At 37.0% G+C, this 19,556-nt stretch overlaps 1 protein-coding gene across 2 annotated transcripts in view; it reads right to left on the reverse strand.

Moving 5' to 3' along the window:
- The window catches only part of LOC111866099 (sister chromatid cohesion protein PDS5 homolog B), a 92,141-nt gene that overhangs the window by 36,095 nt on the left and 36,490 nt on the right, over nt 1-19,556 (reverse strand). For both annotated transcript variants that reach the window (XM_023854814.2, XM_023854728.2), the window contains exons 12-18: nt 17,076-17,180; nt 16,173-16,314; nt 13,621-13,772; nt 10,900-11,025; nt 6,829-6,936; nt 3,113-3,246; nt 2,669-2,792 (exon numbers count right to left, since the gene is read on the reverse strand). In XM_023854814.2, the coding sequence (XP_023710582.1) occupies nt 2,669-2,792; nt 3,113-3,246; nt 6,829-6,936; nt 10,900-11,025; nt 13,621-13,772; nt 16,173-16,314; nt 17,076-17,180 (891 nt within the window). The remainder of the gene's footprint in view (nt 1-2,668; nt 2,793-3,112; nt 3,247-6,828; nt 6,937-10,899; nt 11,026-13,620; nt 13,773-16,172; nt 16,315-17,075; nt 17,181-19,556) is intronic.

Consider the following 19,556-nt stretch of genomic DNA (forward strand, 5'->3'; position numbering starts at 1 on the left):
TATCTGATCAAATTACATGATTTAAAAGAATGAGAATTATACTGCACTATGGTAGCTGATCATTAAAGTCGGTTAAGAATAAGTTTTTCATTATATTAAATTTATATGCAAGAACTTACTGAGGTCAATATAAATCATCAAAGAACATTTATTACACTGCATAAAATATAAAACACAAGAATAACATGAACTTATAAGTTTAAATGCTGCCCTTACATTATGTGAGACCTGTAACTAAGTCACAATTTTATTAGCCATCAATTCACTGGAACAGCAAATGAACACTTAGAAAAACTTAATGCAATGAAACCTGCTTAGAATGGAATTTATATGGCATCTGAAAATGTTTATACTTCAGGCAGTTTTCCATCTAACACAGGTGTTTGCTTCTGGTTGAAGAATGTACTGAATACTATACATCAAATGTATTTATTATCCAAAATATCTACCAGAAATTTATGCTACCTGTGTATACAACCCTGTTACTGACCAGTTCACATTTTCAGTTTTCTTTCTTCTTCACTTTTCCCAGTATTTCACAAATATTATGTGTATGGACTTAATTCCTTCCCATTTATAACATGAATGTTATAAAAGGCATACAAGTAAAATTATAATTTAATTCCATCAAGTGCAATAACGTTTTTTAATAATAAAATAGGCCTTTACATGTTTAAAGCAAATGGTGGACATCATCAGTGGGCAACCAGCACTTCAAAGGAAATGCTTCACATGTATTACGTGCATGTGTTGTCCTGTAAGGGTTAAAACACTGGTATTTAAAATATGTTTTGTTAAAAGTGATGGAATTTTTTGATTAATTACAATCTTGCTGTGAACCCCAGTGAAGGCTGTGTTCCTTCATAGTAAGTTTGTCTGCAACTATAATAAATTGCTGAGTTCTATATTTGCTATTATCTTCATATATAGAAAATGTATACTTTATATATTTAGTGCAAATATAACAGATATTTTCGATATTACATTTGTTATTAGGTTAGCCACTAATTATTAATGATTTGCCATGTGTGCGTGCATGTGTGGGGTTGTGATGTTGTGTGTGACGTGTCGGTAAACATATGTCTCGTGGTAATTTGGATTCTATGAGTGCTTGTGTGCATGTGGGTGGTTCTATGAGGGTGTGTTCACGTACTGGCCCGCTGTGTCAAATATAATATTGCTACAACTGTTTTCCTTAGATCTTGCCTACCAGTTTTTTTTATTGCTAGTGGGGTGAGACTAAGTCCCTTGTACTGTGGCCACTTCTGGCCTATTGTACCCGCCTCAGATGACATGCGAGGGTGATTGTGGAGCAATTGGTGGAATGAAGACTGGCAGGGGAAACCAATGTACTCAGAGAAAACCTACTCCAGTGCCATTTTGTCCACCACAAATCCCACTTGGCCAGATCTGGGATCAAACCTGGGCCGCCGGGGTGGGAAGACAGCAACTAACCGCTTGAGCTATGGCGCGGCCCTTGCCTAAAAGTTAGTGTATTACTGTGTCTGTATAGGTAAGTGTAGAAATTCCCATTTATGTTCAACTTTCAGCTCTTCCTAGAGTAATCAACTGTTCCCATAATGTCTTCTATTTTCCCATATTGATGTGTATTTTTTAAAATATTGGCAGTGAACCCGGAGCCCTCCCTGTTGCATTTTATACTCAAAACATGTTTTTTGTATTTGATGCTTGAGGAGTGTCCAGTTGACTTATGTAAGATTTGTGACAGTCTGCACTTGTTAATTAATAAATCCCCATGTGATTGTATTTGTTGGTTGTAGGTTGTAGGTGTTTTCCTAAGTATATTGCTGACCGTGTGGTTATGAAAGCTGCTATTATGTTCACGTTTTTAAATAATATTGTAATTTTGCAAATAGAGTTTCCTGTGTATATAAATGTCACCAATTTGTGCCTTTGGTGTTATTATTACGTTTCTCTTTGTGTTTTATTTGACACAGGAGCAACACAATAAGGTATGGCAAGTCATTAATCATTACTGGCTAACAAAATAAAAGTTAATACAATATGAATATACTTATATTACCTTTGCACATAAATATATAAAATATGCATCTGTATATGTGAAAATACAAATATAAAACTCAGCAATTTATTATATTACATGAACATCACTAGGATTCATACCAAAATTATAGTTAATAAAAAAATTCCAATTAATTTTAACAAAACATATTTTAAATACTAGTGTTCTGAACATTACAAGGCAACACATGCATGTAATATGCATGAAGTATTTCCTCTGAAGTGCTGGCTGCTTTCCAATGATGGCCATTATTTGCTGAAACATGTGAAGGCCCTACTTTATTATTAAAAGAATAATGTTGCACTTGACGGAATTTAATCATTTTACTTATATGTTATAGAGCACAATGGCCGAGGACAAAGAAGACTGTCTATGACACAAAATCTTGTAAACAGAAAACAATAGTATTCAATTATGTTATTTTCTGCTGAATTTTCTTTATTTATTTTTAAGCATGTGTTGCACACATTCTAATTATTGCTTGTCATTTTACCTTGGATTTTCTATATATTCCAAGGACCAGGGAAACTGACTTCCATGTAGCCAAAACTCCTCATTAAACAGGTTTCACTGTATTATAAAAACTACAATAAGTTGGAGCAAATAATAAAGTGATAGTCTTACAGTCATTAGGAGGGACAAATGGTAAAACTGCTCTGCATTGAACTGGTCACCCACTCCTTTCTGCTCACAGATTTTAAGCATTGCACAGCCAGCTCCTAACCGAAGCCATGCCAGTTCTGCTTTACTACATTAAAAGAAATAACATATTTATATTACATTCATATAGGAAATACAAACAGACCCTTACAATTAATTTTTAATGGAATGTCATCTTGAGTTACTCTTATTTAAACCTCAATTCTACTGTGGTTACAGAGCAATTGTTTCAGTACTTCAATCTGTTAAAATTAAGATCTTATTAATTTGAAAGTTCTAAATTGTTAACCTTCAAGACAGTCTTAAAAATGATATTTCACTGTAATTGAATCAAATTAATTACTTAGGTTAGAAAACAAGAAAAACCTCTATAATGCAAACACACATGCATATACACATATACCATACCTAAGTTTTCCCTGTTGAAGCAAGTCACCCTGATTAACAATGAATGCATTCAACATTCTGAAAGTCTTTTGAGCTGACAGTTCATCACCTTTCAGTCCAAGTAGCCACCGTGCCATAGTCTTCAGTCCTTCAAGCTGATAACATGATAATCTGCATTAGTATAACATGTTTCATACACATCAAACCACAATATTTCTCTGAACACCATTGTGGGAGCAAAACACTTTAATAGGTAAAAGTACAGTCTTCTACATATATTTCAGTCTTAGGGTTTTAGATAGGAAATGGGAAGGTAAAATATTATGAATTGAATGGTAGCAAGAATTCCCTGAATTCAGTCTGTCCCCAATTTCTTCAAAAATAAAATTTGGATATGTTATTGTGAATATTTAACTTCTGCCAATTTTCATTGGATTTCTGTTATCTTCACTATGATACTGTCTCAGAATGGGAATGTGAAGTGGCGAATGTAAGTCATCCTCTTCCAGCCAAAATGGAACCTGGGACTGAACAAGTTCGGGAATTAGACTGTCATAAAGAGGTTTATCAGAATCAGACAACCACAGGTTACAAGAACCTTTCAGAACTGGTTCAGAACCCTTTTGAATTGCAGTTACCATCAGTTCTAATTACTACAATATTAATTTGCAAATAAAGTTATCTGTGACAAAACTTAATGTAACAGCTATGGCATACAGCTGAAGAGATGCAGCATTAACATATGCATGTTATCCCTCATCATGAAAAATAATTTCCAGCATCTGCCAGGATGGCCATGGTTACCATCTCCTTTGATCACCAGGGAACTTGACATGGACAATTTTGCTAACTTTGAGCTTCTGAAGAATTCACTGAAGCCATGCTGATTCCATGAATGTGCAGCAGGCTGTGCAACATTAATTTTAGCAAGAGACTACGTATTTCCTAAAAAAGGGCAGAACATGACGATTTTGTCTCATTTCTTTCAGTGACTGTATGACTAGGCCAAATACATATCTGGTAATTGCCCTAAGGCAGATTTCAACTGAACCTCTCAGATTTCTGCAGTACAATATTGCTGAAATTTGAGTAGCCCTACCTGAAATACACTCTGAATGCTATTATCCTTACATGGTGATACAATGAAATTTGGTGCAACAAGCCTTCATTACATTCAATCAATAAGCGTTATTACATCCATTCAATAACTACAATAATTCACATATAGACAAAGGTGGTTTGATGATTACAGAATCATCCTCAGTGTCTTCTTATGATTAGTATCGTGGCATGTGGACCCACTGTTCGGCAATGACTGAAAGATAAGCAGTTATATAAGAGCTGTTGGTAAGTAATGGCTCTGTAAACAACAGCCATTGCTATGTAATGGCTGAGTAGCGATCACATGGGCATCCAAATGGGTGCAAACGCAACAATGGATACAGCAACAGAGGAACAGTTCCTTTCTGTGCAGTCCGTGCCATAATGTTATAAGCAGGACAGTTGGAGCAATGAGTCAGCTGTGAGACACCCACCAGTCAGTAAGAACGTGAGCATGGAAGCAGAGGACATTGTTGAGATCCATCACCAGGTAACGACTGGTGAAGACACAGCAGGCTGAGAAGACTCAGTGTGTCCACAGTGATTTGTAAAGTGCAGTAATGAGCTGTATAAGTGCGAAATAAATCCAATTACCATCCCAAGCCCCATCTATAGACATTCAATCAGAATCATTCACTTGGATATGACAAAATGAGTCGAAAAATTTTAACCACACAAGTGCAGCCAAACAGTATGAAGGAACTTGAGGTTCTAGAATTGTGAGTAGAGGTTTTGGTGTATTCAGTTTATTACTTATTTGAAAAGATTAAATTTAGATTTTAATTTTATTAAAAAGCTTCAGTATTAAATTTCATCATAATCTGTACCTCTACAGCACTGGGGTTTCCGGTTCAATTTTAATGTTCAATTTGCATGAAGCTGAATTTGGTCTACTGACTGTCATACATACCACCAATATACAGTGAAATTCTGATTTACAGGATCCAAATTTTAAGTTTTCTCACATTTAAGGTGCACCTTTTAGAAGTCCCAGGTTAAGTTCCATATATCTAGTATATTATCATTCTCAATTTATTGTTTTATATAGATTTTATGTATGAAATTTCAACTCTTGTGCATATTTCAGATCTCAGTTTAGTGTTGAGAATCTTCTTGTGTGTTTCAACTTGCATGTGGCCAACCTTGCATTGTTCAAGGCCATCTTTCACACAGCACAGCATATTATTTGTTCTTCCTCTATGTCTTTGTGCCAGTGTGTGCATGGTGTTACTGTGCAGTTTCTTTGTGCTGAAAGTGAGAACTGTTGTTTTGTGGCAGTCATTCTGAAATAACGAGTGGCTGTGGCGTTGAAAACAATGCATACAATAAACAAGAAAGTTACAATTATTCAAGAGGTAAAAGCAATTCCCCTGATCTGTTGTGAGGAAGCTCACCACGTTCGTGGATAAATGTGCAGCTGATCCACTAAGGCATTACAGTTGCCTTCCTTCTTGCCAAGTGCACCAGTATGCTACAGCCTCTATATTACAACTGTGTGAAGGCCAAGAACAGAAAAGCAATGGTGCAGAAGACAGTAAATGCAATGAAGATAAAATAAGAACTCAAGCTAAATGTTCTATAGCATCTCCATTTTGTGACTGCAGCATCAAGTTGTATAGGAGGAGCAACCTATGCCAACATTTACTAAGGCAGGTGCTGTTATTCAGATGGTGCAAAAGTGGTTGACTTCATTTCAAATTAATGATGCTAGCATGTAATGACTGACTTAACTGGAGAGCAAGCTGCTCTTCATCAATCAGATATGTCGAAGAGAGCAGACTGCCCTTCTAAACTACTTCCAGTAACCCAGCTGGGTATGCATGCCTCCATTATTTATAGTATAGTCTCACATGACACTGCAACTTCCCATTTTCCAACATAATGCATAGCTGCAATTTAATTCAGTCTTATTTATTAATGCGATATAATATAAGCTTCCATATTTTAAAATAAATACTCTTCTTTCCAGCTGTGACTGCAGATTCTCTTCCTAAGTTTGTTTGCAGACTTCCAACGTGTGATTTACATTTTGTAATTCTGTGTCTGCTTTGGGATAAATATTTTGTAATGTATGATGTGTTATTCAGAACTATACATGACTGTGATAAATCTGAAACATTGCAGTATGTCCCCTCTGGAAATCTGTATGTAATATTGTCCCTGTCTGAAACTGTAGTATGTGAAATTAATGTTTTAAGCAATCAACTGTCATGTTTCTTTTGTACATTTTTATGTAAGTTCTACTATTAATTACTTTCATTTTCCTAAGCTATTACTTAATTGAGGATGTCTGTCATTTTAGGCTTTTGTGTTCCAAAACCCCCGTTTCAGATTTAAATCCATTTAAGGTATAAAACTTGTCCCCCAAACAAAGGTTAATTACAGGTTTCACTGTAAAAAAAGATGAAACCACTTAGCCAAAGCATAATTTCTCATGGATACAACAGATACTGGCAACAGGCAGCTTTATTCAGAATTCAAACATTAATTTAAAAAAATCCACATTAAACATAAAATAATTTGAAGAAAACCTGCTCACCAATCACCACTCACATTCCTTAATGAAAATCAAGAGGGTCTTCAAGATACACAGCATGCCACAATCAGCAGACAAAAATCAGGTCCTTGTTACATACCTTACACCGAGTTTCTTCAGGCAGTTCTTCCTCTCTGCACCATTCTACTTCACTACCCAAGAGATCTGAACTAACTCCACTCTCTTTCACCAACAATTCTTTTACAACCTGAAAGAAAAAAGAAAAGAAATACAAGTTGGCCTGCAAAGCTAAATTCACACTCAAAATAAACCTACATTCATTTTATTATTAGTTACTGAAAGAAAATTATAAAAATGAAAGTTTAATTAAAAAAATCAGGCACAAAATAATGAAAGGTGATCCTGCAATGAACCGGTTATGAGTCCTTTCCACTAAGAGTAGGATGAGAATCTATGCTACAATTTTAGACTGGTATTACCAACGCAATTTAACACATTACTGTAGGTACCTTATTTATACACATGAGGTGTGCGGGAAAGTTCCTGGACTGTTATTGTTATGTAATTGCCTGTTGAAAGAAGATAAGAGGGGAGGCCAAGGTCACACTTCTGCAACCTTATTGCACAAGTCTACCACATGACATGACGCTGTGAACATGTATTATTTTACACGAGAGCTTTTTCGACTCCGTGTTTTGTTTTGTATGTGATGGATGGCAAAATCGAGCAACGTGTCTGCATTAAGTTTTGCATGATGATCAGTGAATCTACTGCCAAAACTCCTGAAATGCTTCATGTGACATTTGGAGAACATTCCTTAAGTCACAGAGCAGTTTCTGAGTGGTGACCAAGCACCAGCAAAACGACAGAAAATGTTGAAAAAATTGGAGAACTCTTCCACAAAGACCATCGCTGAACAATCCATCAGCTTGCAGACACTGCTGGGATCAGTTATGGAGCTTGCCAGGCGATCTTAAGAGAAAATTTGAACATGCACCGCAATGCCACGAAATTTGATCCCCAAGTCTTGACAAATGATCAAAAGCAGCATTGTGTAAACTTGTGTCTTGAGCTATGACAGAAGGCTAATGAGGGCCCAACTTTTATCTCTAGCATCATAATGAGTGACAGAAGTTGTATTTATGGTTATGATCCAGAAACAAACAACAATGCTCACAGTGTAAGACCCTACAATCACCAAGAGCAAAAAGGTGTGGCAGGTTCAGAGTTCAAAAAAGAGCATGCTCATAGTTTTTTTCAACATGAAAGGGACTGTTCATATTGAATCTGTTCCTCCTAACACTACACTCAACTCTTTACTTTTACTCATACTGTGACGTTCTGAGACGCTTGAGAGAAAATGTATAACGAAAAAGACCAGAACTTTGGCACAACCACAAGTGACTCCATCACAACAATGTGACCTCCCACACGTTCCTGAAAACCACACAGTTTGTGACTAACAACAACACAGTTATCATTCCTCATCCTCCCTACTTGGTGGACTTAGCCCCTGTGATTTCGCTTTCTTTCCCAAATTGAAAATTAAACTGAAGGGATGACATTTTGAATCAGTATCTGACATCCAAAGGGAATCGCAAGTGGTACTCAACAGCATTAAGAAAAATGACTTCCATGGTGCTTTTGAAGAGTGGAAAAAATGATGTGATCACTGTATGAGTTCCCAAGGAGACTATTTTGAAGGAGATGGAAGCCAAAATTGAGTAAGTTAAGTCAGCGTTTCTTTTTTGACCTAGTCCAGGAACTTATATTCAAAATTTCCATTTTCACACCAGGCACTGCACATTGCAACCCATACACGGGTCAGGATTTTTCACTTGAAAAACACTGAAAATATGTATTATATGTTCATTTTCAGATCTTGCCTCAAAAGACAGCTCATTAGTTTGCATCACAATGCTGCAGTCATAATTGCATGGACAGAGAGGTATGATGCAAAGATTTTAACAAAAATATTGTGGCCTGTCTGCTGAAAGTCAAACAGTTTCATCAGTACAAGCAGCCACTGAGAGGCACCAGTTCTGTAAACACATTTCTATGGCTACCAAGTCAGTGACCATGGCCGCTCTTACACACAACAGGGGGTCATGCCTGAGTCTTCAGTGACATGATGTGACAATACGAGAGCTGTAGGAAGCAGGGCCTGATGCCAAGCAGACAGTGTTGCTATAATGGAACACGTGATACCATGTCACCCACATCAACAGAGGGGTGGTGTTTTCTGTTGGGTCTGTAGAGGGCTATATCTGGAGAAATGAAGTTGAGAGTTTAGACAGAAATCTAGAGAGAATACGCAGGCAGACAGACCAGCCTGAATTTGAAGTTGCTGTGAGACAGTCACCCCTGACAAGAGGTATGGAAGGTAGAGCAACCCTCACTGTTGAAGTCACTGTGTAGCAATGCTGAGTTACTTGTGAGATAGGTGACAGCTCGTGAGGACGTAAGGCATGGAACACACAAGCTGAGGGAACTATGGCATTGGGAGCCATCACCAGATAACTGGTGAAGATGCAGTACACTAAGAAGACCCAATCTGTGCTGTAGTGAACTGCAGAATGTGTGAATTAGCAATAGCACTATACTTACTTATAGCTATAATTTGTATGTATTCAATAAATCCAATTATGAATCCAAACCCTGTCTACAGTCACTCCACCGCAAGATAGTATGATGGGATTTAAGAGAAAACTATATTACAAGGCAGGTACCTTCTTAAACACAAAGTATATGCACAAAAGGGGGTACCTTACCTACAGAATAAACTACATCTTTCATATTTTCACGTCTATCCAATAAATTTATATTAACTGGTTACAAAATTAAGTTGATCACAGTAGACATGTGGCCTAAGGTGCATAATGTCTTTGACCACTTGAACACTGGAACTGTGGATCTGAAACTCGTGCATGGATGTCTGTCACATTTTTTCTGTGTGTTGTGCTGTCTGGGTACAGATCTTTGAATGGGCCATCCCAAAGACCAATCCAAGCAGTTCTACCTTTAAGCAGAGGGATGTCGCTTCGAGGCTCTTCTCTAATAAAGTAAATTAAACTACAGCTAAAAAATCATGAATTACTGGCTACTGCAGCAGGTCTATGTTACAACAGTGTCACATCAACTACAGCACCAGTCTGATGATGAACTGTACACTTTGTATATTTATAAAGTAAATTAAAAATTCTGCCAGGAATAACTTGTTCTATTGGGAACAAACAAAAATGCTGCTATATATCTGCAATTTCTTTGAAGTCTGTGCTATGAATTTCAGCACTGTGGGTGATTTCATGATGCTTTTCCTATGAAACATTACATCCTCTTTTATCTCATACATAATATATCAAACTTTTTCATCTCCATACATTTTTCACTTTCCTACCCCACAACGATAATTTCAACACAATGATTTTCACAAACACAAACCAGTGTTGCCAACCTCATGCAGGTTTTGCACAGACACTGATGTTTTTTCCTGTAATTCTCAAGTTCTTACGTATACTCAATCACATACCTTATACAAACTATGAGAAACTCCAACATACCTACCTTAAAGTAAGGGTATGAACTATGCACAATGGCAATCTATACACATGTCAACATGGCATCGCTGATCCAATTTAAATTACTTTAGCTTCGAATGGCATTTGAATTTTCTTCAAAGATCACCTACATTTATGAATATTAGTGCAATAGTTGAGGACAAGTATTTATTTATACCGCAGATCCAATTTTCAGCCCTCACGCCCAAACTAACAACACAGCTCTTTCATGCATACAAATCTGAATAATCACAGAATGTCAGAAAAAACAAGGTTTAAACAAACACTGTACATTTAAGGTACATACTTTTTAAGACTATATCTTCTCCTGAGAAGAGACACTATTACCATATCACCAACAAGCAGCCTGGAATATAATGAAAGCAGCAGGCAACAACAGAGGGCTGCAGTACCTGTCATGCTATCAAACCAATGTAGCAACTAAACCAGCAAGGAGTGGCTAGAACAGTAATCTTAATATTACTGTTGTGGGAATCTCAATGTCATGTTACTTTAACATTCATTATTGATTTCAGTCAATCACACTGTCAAAATTACTTTATCATAAATACCAGTTTAAAAGTGAGATGTGGTTATAACAGAATGCAATGTAAGATTATCCACTGACTACATGACTCGAACATAAACATTACCTTCCGAGAGACTATGTTCTTTATGTGGACAGGATATTTGTCAGGCAAATTGTATGCAATATGCCCCAAAGCAACAATAGCCGTCCTGAAGTGTTGTGAACTAGGATTAAGATTTTCTTTTATTCTCTGAAACAAATTGCATAAAGTTTGTAATGTGAATGTAAAATCAAAAAAGTAAATAAATGCAATTTACATAACTAAACATAGAGAAAATGACATCAATAAAGAAATTCATAGGAATGGACAATAAACACTAAATTTGTATTCATGGTTTCCACTTAACTGTTAAATATTCAAAACAATTAAATGGGATCTGGGATGGAAATCAACTTTAGAAGTTACAGGTATGTTCACAGAATATACAACTGTATTAGCAGAACAACTTTTAAATATGGCTTTGTCTTTTGTGACAAACAATATCACTGCTCCCATAAAGATGGAGACAAATCAACACACAAAATTATAGCTGTCCAGAAAACATAAAAAAATATTCAACGAGTTTCCAAAATGGAAACCTGTTAACTTTCCTGACACCAAAATTTTTTTGATCCTGATTTTTCCCAATATTCTGATCCAAAACTCAGATTACGCAACAGTAAGTCAACAAATGCCTGTTACAATTATCACTATCCTCATCATCCAAAACGCCTTACAACAGATGTTCAGCTTTCTGGCAATGTTCCACTAAAGCAACAATTCCCAACAAACTACTAAAGGAAATTAAATTTTTGTGTGATCTTCTCACACAGTATTATACTTAGAGCATCATGCTGTATTCTTTGACTCAGTATACATACACATACCACCACACACAATCTTGTATTATTATTATAAATTACATCTTAGTGCCAGTAGCTACATGTTTCAACCTAAAAGGTCACTGTCAGGTTGCAACGTATTCTAATGAAATGTTCACAACAGTAAATAACTTGAGACATTGTAAGAAGGGTGAGACATGGTCAAAAGAGTCCACTCACAAATATACAAAGTGCTATAATTGTTGAGTAAGTAAGTAAAGTAAGTAAAGCTATCCCTGTAACAGGCCATCAAGGCCCATAGGGTTGTGAGACGCTGAGGGTCCCACAGTATCCAGACAATCAGCTCAAAGATGGCCATAAGGTTGTCAGCTTTATGCGCTGGCCACGCTTTACTCCCCAGGAAAATTATTTAATTAATTCCTGGTACTCATTTCTGTTAGAGGCTGAGTCGATCCCAGGGCCATAGTGCAGCTGGAAGGATTAGGTCAATTGATAAAAATCCAATGACCTCATCGGGACTTGAACTTGTAACCTTCCGGCTTGTAGCATAATGCCTCAACCAACTATGCTACTGTGTGCCCCTACAATATAACTGTTGGGTAGCATGATTTAATATATATCACAATTTTAAAACTTTGTTAATTTCAGATAAGAGTTTTTAAATTTTAAATATAAATCTAGTAACAAAATTTACCAATACATCGGCCAATATTAGCAACTTATGCAATTAACAGCGCCATATAATGTAACCTGATGACGACCTCAAAGGTTAGAACATGTAGCTACTAATATTAAGATGCTGTATATAATTTGTAATAGTTTTACAGAAGGCTGTGTGATGGCGGATATATGCACCGTTTCTCACATAACATTTTGGGCATCTTTAGATTCCTACAGTGATAATACAGTGAAGTGCTAAACACATATGTACATGTGTTCAATGCATAAAACACAACTGTGTTAGAGTTAGGCAAAAAAAAAAAAGACATATTTATTTCTTTATTTCACAATTTCAGGATTATTTGCGACTTCATTAAGTTTCTGTGGAAAAATTTTGGGGATGTAGACATGTTTAGCAATAATGATTATAAGCTGTCCACATACAAACACGTTGTGTATAAAATAAAATAAATAAAACAATATATTGTTAAGTACATCCAAATTTCATGTGTGCTGCAAATGTAAACTAACTCTACCAAATAGAGCCCCTGTACAGAAGCTTGAAGTTGGTTAAGCAGTCAAGAATTTTGTCTTATATGGAACCTAAAGGTGCACAGTTACTTATGAAATACTGTTTATAAAAACAATTAGAAACATGGTGACGGTGCAATACTTTGTGATTAAATCTGACAAATTTAACAGATAGAATCTGTACTCCAAAAAATAGTTTGCACCCTCACATCCTTTTTCCTCTGTACTCCAAAAAATGGTTCACATCCTCATGTCCTGTTACCTTATAACAGAGTGTAATATTAACCTTACATCTATGCCCAGATATGGAGATAGCCAGAGGGAATGTGTTTCAGTATGTGTGAGCATATGTGTGTAAAATTTAAATGTATTTGTCATTTTGGCTCTCAAGACATAAAAAGAAAGGCACCAGCAGAAGAGGGGAGAGGTGTTCATAAAATTTATGGAAATTCTGATCTTAACTACTCTAAAGGTGTAGCTGAATCATGATTTAAAGACACCATTCACATTTATATGTTGCTGCTCTACTTAAAAATACCTCTAAAAATAACATAGGATTTCTAACTAACACATTTCCCTACTAATAATACTTATTCTTGGTTGCATCAAAAATGTATAATGTTCCAGTAAACCAAGAGAAATGTAGAACAAAACACAGCAGAAGCAAAATAACCTTCTGGCACACTTGGTCAACCTTTCTAAAATGTGATAGTGTAAATAAAATATGAGTAAAATGAGGTTTCTACCATAAGAAAAGAAGAACCTATCTTACCTCTAATATTTCTGAAAACACTGCATCCTGCCCATGTGCAAGATTAACATACAAGCAACGGATAGCTTGCTTTGCTTGTTTTGCTGTACCTGTTACAGCAAACTCCTTACAAATGGGCACCAACTCTCGCATGAGATCACCAAACAGCTCTCCTGAAGCATCAACAAGTAAAGTAATGAAAGTGTATCCACTGCCTATCCCATCGCCTGGAAGGTTAAGGTTTACCTTGTGCCAATCAATCAACTGACAATCCGTTGCCACTGTGTAAATACGTGGTGCATTCCGTATATAATGCCTCCTATTTTTTTGTGTTAATATGTAACGTCTGAGCTGGATGTTGGTGGTGTTGTAGTAAAGGCTGAACCTTCCCGCCAATGCACTGTTAATTTGGTTGTCGTGTGAGAGATAGCGACAGCAGAGCAGTCTACCAAAATGGCGCCTGGCATAGAAGTGTGTATGAAAGAGAAATGTGTTATTGAATTTCTAACTGCCGAAAAAATTGTACCCATTGACATCCATCGACACTTGCTAAAGGTGTACGGAGACAACACAGTGGATGTCAGCACAGTGATTCGGTGGGTAGTGCGTTTCAACAGTGGCGAAAGTGAAGTGCACGACAAGCCACGCCATGGGCGTCCCTGCTCAGCTGCCACTCCTCACAATGAACAGCGCCTCATCTGAACAGATCAGCAGATAACGACCAGGGACTGTCAATTCTGGACGCTACAAGACAACGCTGACTAAGCTGAAAGCCCATATTTCCCGAGTCAGGCCAGAGAAGCAGACAACCTTTCACTTGCAACACGATAACACTAAACCCCATACCAGTTTGGCGACCACCGCACACATTGCAAAGTTTGGCTGGACTGTCCTACCACATCCACCTTATAGCCCCAATTTAGCACTTTCAGACTTCCATCTCTTTGGGCCCATGAAAGACGGACTACGTGGGCAATGTTTTCCAGACGATGCTGTCATTGCAGCTGTAAGAAAGTGGCTAGCCTTTGCTGGAGCAGACTTTTATGGGCACGGCATACAGGCTCTTGTTCATCGATGGCAAAAGTGCATAATGAATGATGGTGATTATGTGGAAAAATAGCTTAAGTAGCTGAAATCTTGCTCTATTTAACTGCATTATTATGATTTCTGTATCCGTTGTAGTTTTCAATAAAAAAAATAGGAGGCATTATATATGGAACACCCTTAGTAAATGTCATTTTCTCCTAAACGTGTTAATCAAGTGCAAAAAAATTGCAAGAGTACATTGCTGAGGCTTTAAGGAGCTGAAACATGCAGCAACTGCCAGTTATTTTTAAATTGTTGTATTTCATTTCCATTTCAGATGAAATAAGTTAAGGATCCAGTTTTTGTGGAGAAATGTTAAAATGTTAAAATTTCAGTACAGGTACATGGCAGTGAACATGTTAAGAAAGCTAAGACTTCACAACATCAAATTGATATTAAAATGAGATATATGAGCAAGACCACCATGCAGAGAGAAGAAATAACATTTTCTTCATAATAGAAATCTTCTTCCTAAGGATAGAGGAGGAAGTGAAATAAGATGATTTTCCATAAATTTGTAACAGCAGCATACCAATTGCAGTGATTTTACAGTGTCAGACTATGGAAAGCCAACTTGTAACATGCAGGAGTATTCAGAACATGGATATTTCTACTAGTAATATTTATTACAGTACTATTTCCTTGCTGGTGTGTTATACTGTACCGAGCACAATTTTATTGCAGAAGTGTGTATTCTGTGAGACTGCAATTTCTACTACTACATATATGAGTCTTGTTTGTCCTGTCAAACACAACTTTCGAACAACTCGTTCACATTTCACTGTGTATAACTGAGATCACTGGTCATACAATGTCACAATATGTTTAGCTCATGGAGCCATCATCAGGCAATATATTGACATTATACTATTGAATTATGCTTCCTAAATGGATCCATATATTGTACTTATCATTGTGTGCTTCTTCCCTTTCATTTATCACCTTTATATGCACAGATTAAGTGGTTGTGGTTTTATACTGCTTTAAAAACATATTAAAAAAGTAATTAAAACATATAAGAGTCTTAAAATATTAAAAAGATATGTAAGTTTTGAGGTTTTCACGGCGATGACTATGAAGAAAGTCGTCTTCTGGGTTTTGGTGCCATGTATTCTTTGTTTTGGCTGACATTTTGGAGGAACGTATCTCCTCCATCTTCAGAGCAGGTGAATGGCTTGTGAATGCAGAGAGCAGTAGCTGTAATGATTAGGAAGTGAAAGGCGCTGCTTTATATAGGAAGTAGGCAGAAGGGGTGGTTAGGGAGAGCGGACCAATAGGAGCAGTGGAGAGCGATTAAGGCCATATATGGTGTTGGTGCTAAGGGAGGGGGGAGCGGCCAGTGAATCCAGGAAACTGGAGGTCAAGTGCTATTGACCTCCAGTTTTATGACAGTCCAAAAAACCTTAAAATATAAGATCTAAAATACATACACTATCAATAACATTTGTATGAGAAAACAATATAGGAACCTTAAACGTTACATTTACCTATTGGTTTGTATTTGCCAAGGAAGGTAAAAACAGAAAGAACTAATGGAGCCACTGTTTCATCTTCCATGTTAAGAAATGAAGCAAGATGATGAAGAACATCTTCGTGAAGAAAATGACAAGGAAACACAAAAGACAGCATCTGGAAAGGAAAAAAAAAGATAGGAATAGTACTAATATGTCATACCACATTACTCTGAATCTAAGACAGACATTCATTCATTTTTCCTGTTAAAAATTGAGGTGCATCTTAAATTTGAGGAATGTGCATCTTTCTAATTTATTTCCTAAAGCCAACATTTAAAAACTGGATTTGTCTCATATTCAGAGTAATATGGCATCTATGTTACTGGCCTGGACAGACTAGCATAGCTGAAACATATCTGCTTTGGATTTGGGAGGTATCCTGTTTGAATCCAGGCTGTGGTTTTTCAGAATATCTTTGTCCTTATAGTCCAATGCCTTAAATTAGCTATGGCAGCTTCCTCTTTCATCCTTCCTGTTTTACATTTATGAACATCCTACGATATTTCATTCAATGCTACATATCTCCAGCAGTTCATACAGCATAATAAGTATATATGTGTAAGCCAATCACATAACTGTAGAAGCTGTTTTGCTACAGACTATATCAACCCGCATAATAATATCACTATCAAAAATGCATAAAAATTATTTTGGGGGAGATTACATAACAATAATAGCATGTTATTGGTCTGACTACCAACAAATTCCAAAATGTTTGCTAATCCAGTCCTACAACCTTTAAAACAAAGTGTATCAGACATTAAGGACTTAAGGTGGTTTTAATTTGGAAAAGGCTTATATCAAGAAACACATTATCATGTTTCAAAACAATATACAATATGTATATTTATATATAGTATATCTTTATATACTCACCACTAAAAGCTTCAACCCTCTCTCTCCTGCTGTGTTTGGATGAAGCCCAACCTCTTCTATGAGATTTCCACCCTTTAAACAATCTTCTATGTAGCCAACAAGCAACTGGAATATGCAATATATAATAAGTAAAATTTGCTTAGTGGGTGGAGTCCAACTGGGTCCACTCGGCACAGCGGCCACTGATTGGCCCATTGTACCTAACCCTGGGTGATTATGATGATGGAGAATTTGGTGCAATGAAGACTGGCGGGGGAACCAAAGTATTCAGAGAAAACCCACCCCAGCGTCACATTGTCCACCACAAATCCCACTTGACCAGACCCAGGATCGAATCCGGGCCACCGCGGTGGGAAGCAAGCGACATATAATAAGTAAATAAAAACAGTAAACTTCCTGTTGCCTATCATGTACAGGGAATGGAGTGTGCTGGTTAGATGGATGTGCTGACAGCAAGAGAAAAACTCTTACAGAAATGCAATACAAAGTTAAAGTAATACTGTAACATGTTTAGGCGACTGAGATGCAGGTTTGGATTGGTAATTGGTTTCATTAGCAACCTACAGGTCATAACTACAATTAACTATAACACTGTTTCTGATTTATGCAATTTACCCTCACTACACACTACACACTAATCTCTTCAGCCTATCTGCAGTATTCTTCACAACNAAGTAAATAAAAACAGTAAACTTCCTGTTGCCTATCATGTACAGGGAATGGAGTGTGCTGGTTAGATGGATGTGCTGACAGCAAGAGAAAAACTCTTACAGAAATGCAATACAAAGTTAAAGTAATACTGTAACATGTTTAGGCGACTGAGATGCAGGTTTGGATTGGTAATTGGTTTCATTAGCAACCTACAGGTCATAACTACAATTAACTATAACACTGTTTCTGATTTATGCAATTTACAATCACTACACACTGATCTCTTCAGCCTATCTGCAGTATTCTTCACAACTTCATAACACGAGAACTATAACAGGGTCCCTAAATCACACATTCCTAATACCACTGCACTATAGCACATGTAAAGTCTTCAAATCACATGCTAAATCCTCACAGGCTGACCTCGTGTATTCTCTTATATTCCTGGTTCCGATTCGCTCTCAATTAATCTTCACAATTCATGCTCCATTCTTGTCCTTGTTCTCTCAACTGCTGAATCCTCCATTTTATCACTGGCACTTAAAACCTCAAATATGCAAAACACTGCCTTGATTATTTCTGGAATCTCGTTATATAGCTTCTGCACTGACCAAGCATAGAAAACAGCCTATATTGTTGCAGAGAAGTGTTCACCGCATAGCAGTGGTCATGGCGCCAACCGCATAGAAAATGCCGTGCTATTGTTGCCTTGAGTGTATTCCATCACAAGGTGTTTAACGGTTAGTTAACTAACAACGCTCTGTCCATTCATGTTATATCATGTTTTCACTTTGGTTCTCTCACAGAAGTCTTTCTAGGTGACAAAGCAGATCAATGGGCGAAAGATTTCATATATACATGCCACAATGAGACCACAAATATAATTAGCCTCTTGTAGTAGCATAGTTGGTTGAGGCACTATGCTACAAGCCTGATTCGCAATGAGGTCACTGGATATTTCATTTGACCTAATTCTTCCAGTTGCACTATGGCCCTGAGGTTGACTCAGCCTCTAACAGAAATGAGTACTGGGAATCTTCCTTGGATTGATGGGTGGCTGCCACGTAAGGCTGACAACCTCACTGCCATCTTTGAGCTGACTGTTTAGAGAATGTGGGAGTCTCAGATGTCTCACAGCCCTATGGGCCTTCATGGCCTGTTACAGGGATAGCTTTACCTCTATTAGGGAGGGTGAGGGGCAGTGCTGCTAGTGGTGGCTCCAAGAATTGCCATATGGCAGGTGAACATATGCACATCACAAATTTGTTTTTGGTAACTTTATTAAAATGTAATTTGTCTTCAAAATTTTTGCCACATGGATGAGAATTCCATATGCTTGGATACTGGATAACTGGGAGTCTATTCAATCAGATAGCTGGCCTCTAGTATTTATATCTGAAGAAAACATTACAAAATTGATCACAAAAAATACTGAACACCATTAAGACTTTAACACTGATGTACACAAACAATTTGGTAATAATGCAAGTTCATGTTACACATGAGACCATTAGTAGAATGAGACGTAAAAATTGTAAGCCAGTATCCAATTTATGTCATTCAATTCAGCTATGCATTTATTGACAAAAGAATATTAACCTTTAAACGACTAAAGACAACGTATGTCGTCGCAGATAGTAAAGGCAGCGGTACGAATGACGCCATGTGGTGTCGCAAAGTCCGCGCGTGCGGACGTTATTTGAAATACATTTTTAAGGTAGAAAATAATGTCCTACTTATATAATTTTTGGCCACCATCTGCATGGAGTGTCTGTCTTCCCACCTGCGTCATCTGCCGGAATGTTGCCTTCATGTGGAATTCTCAAAAAA

This window comes from Cryptotermes secundus, unplaced genomic scaffold (assembly GCF_002891405.2).
Source record: "Cryptotermes secundus unplaced genomic scaffold, Csec_1.0 scaffold24, whole genome shotgun sequence".
NCBI lineage: Eukaryota > Metazoa > Arthropoda > Insecta > Blattodea > Kalotermitidae > Cryptotermes > Cryptotermes secundus.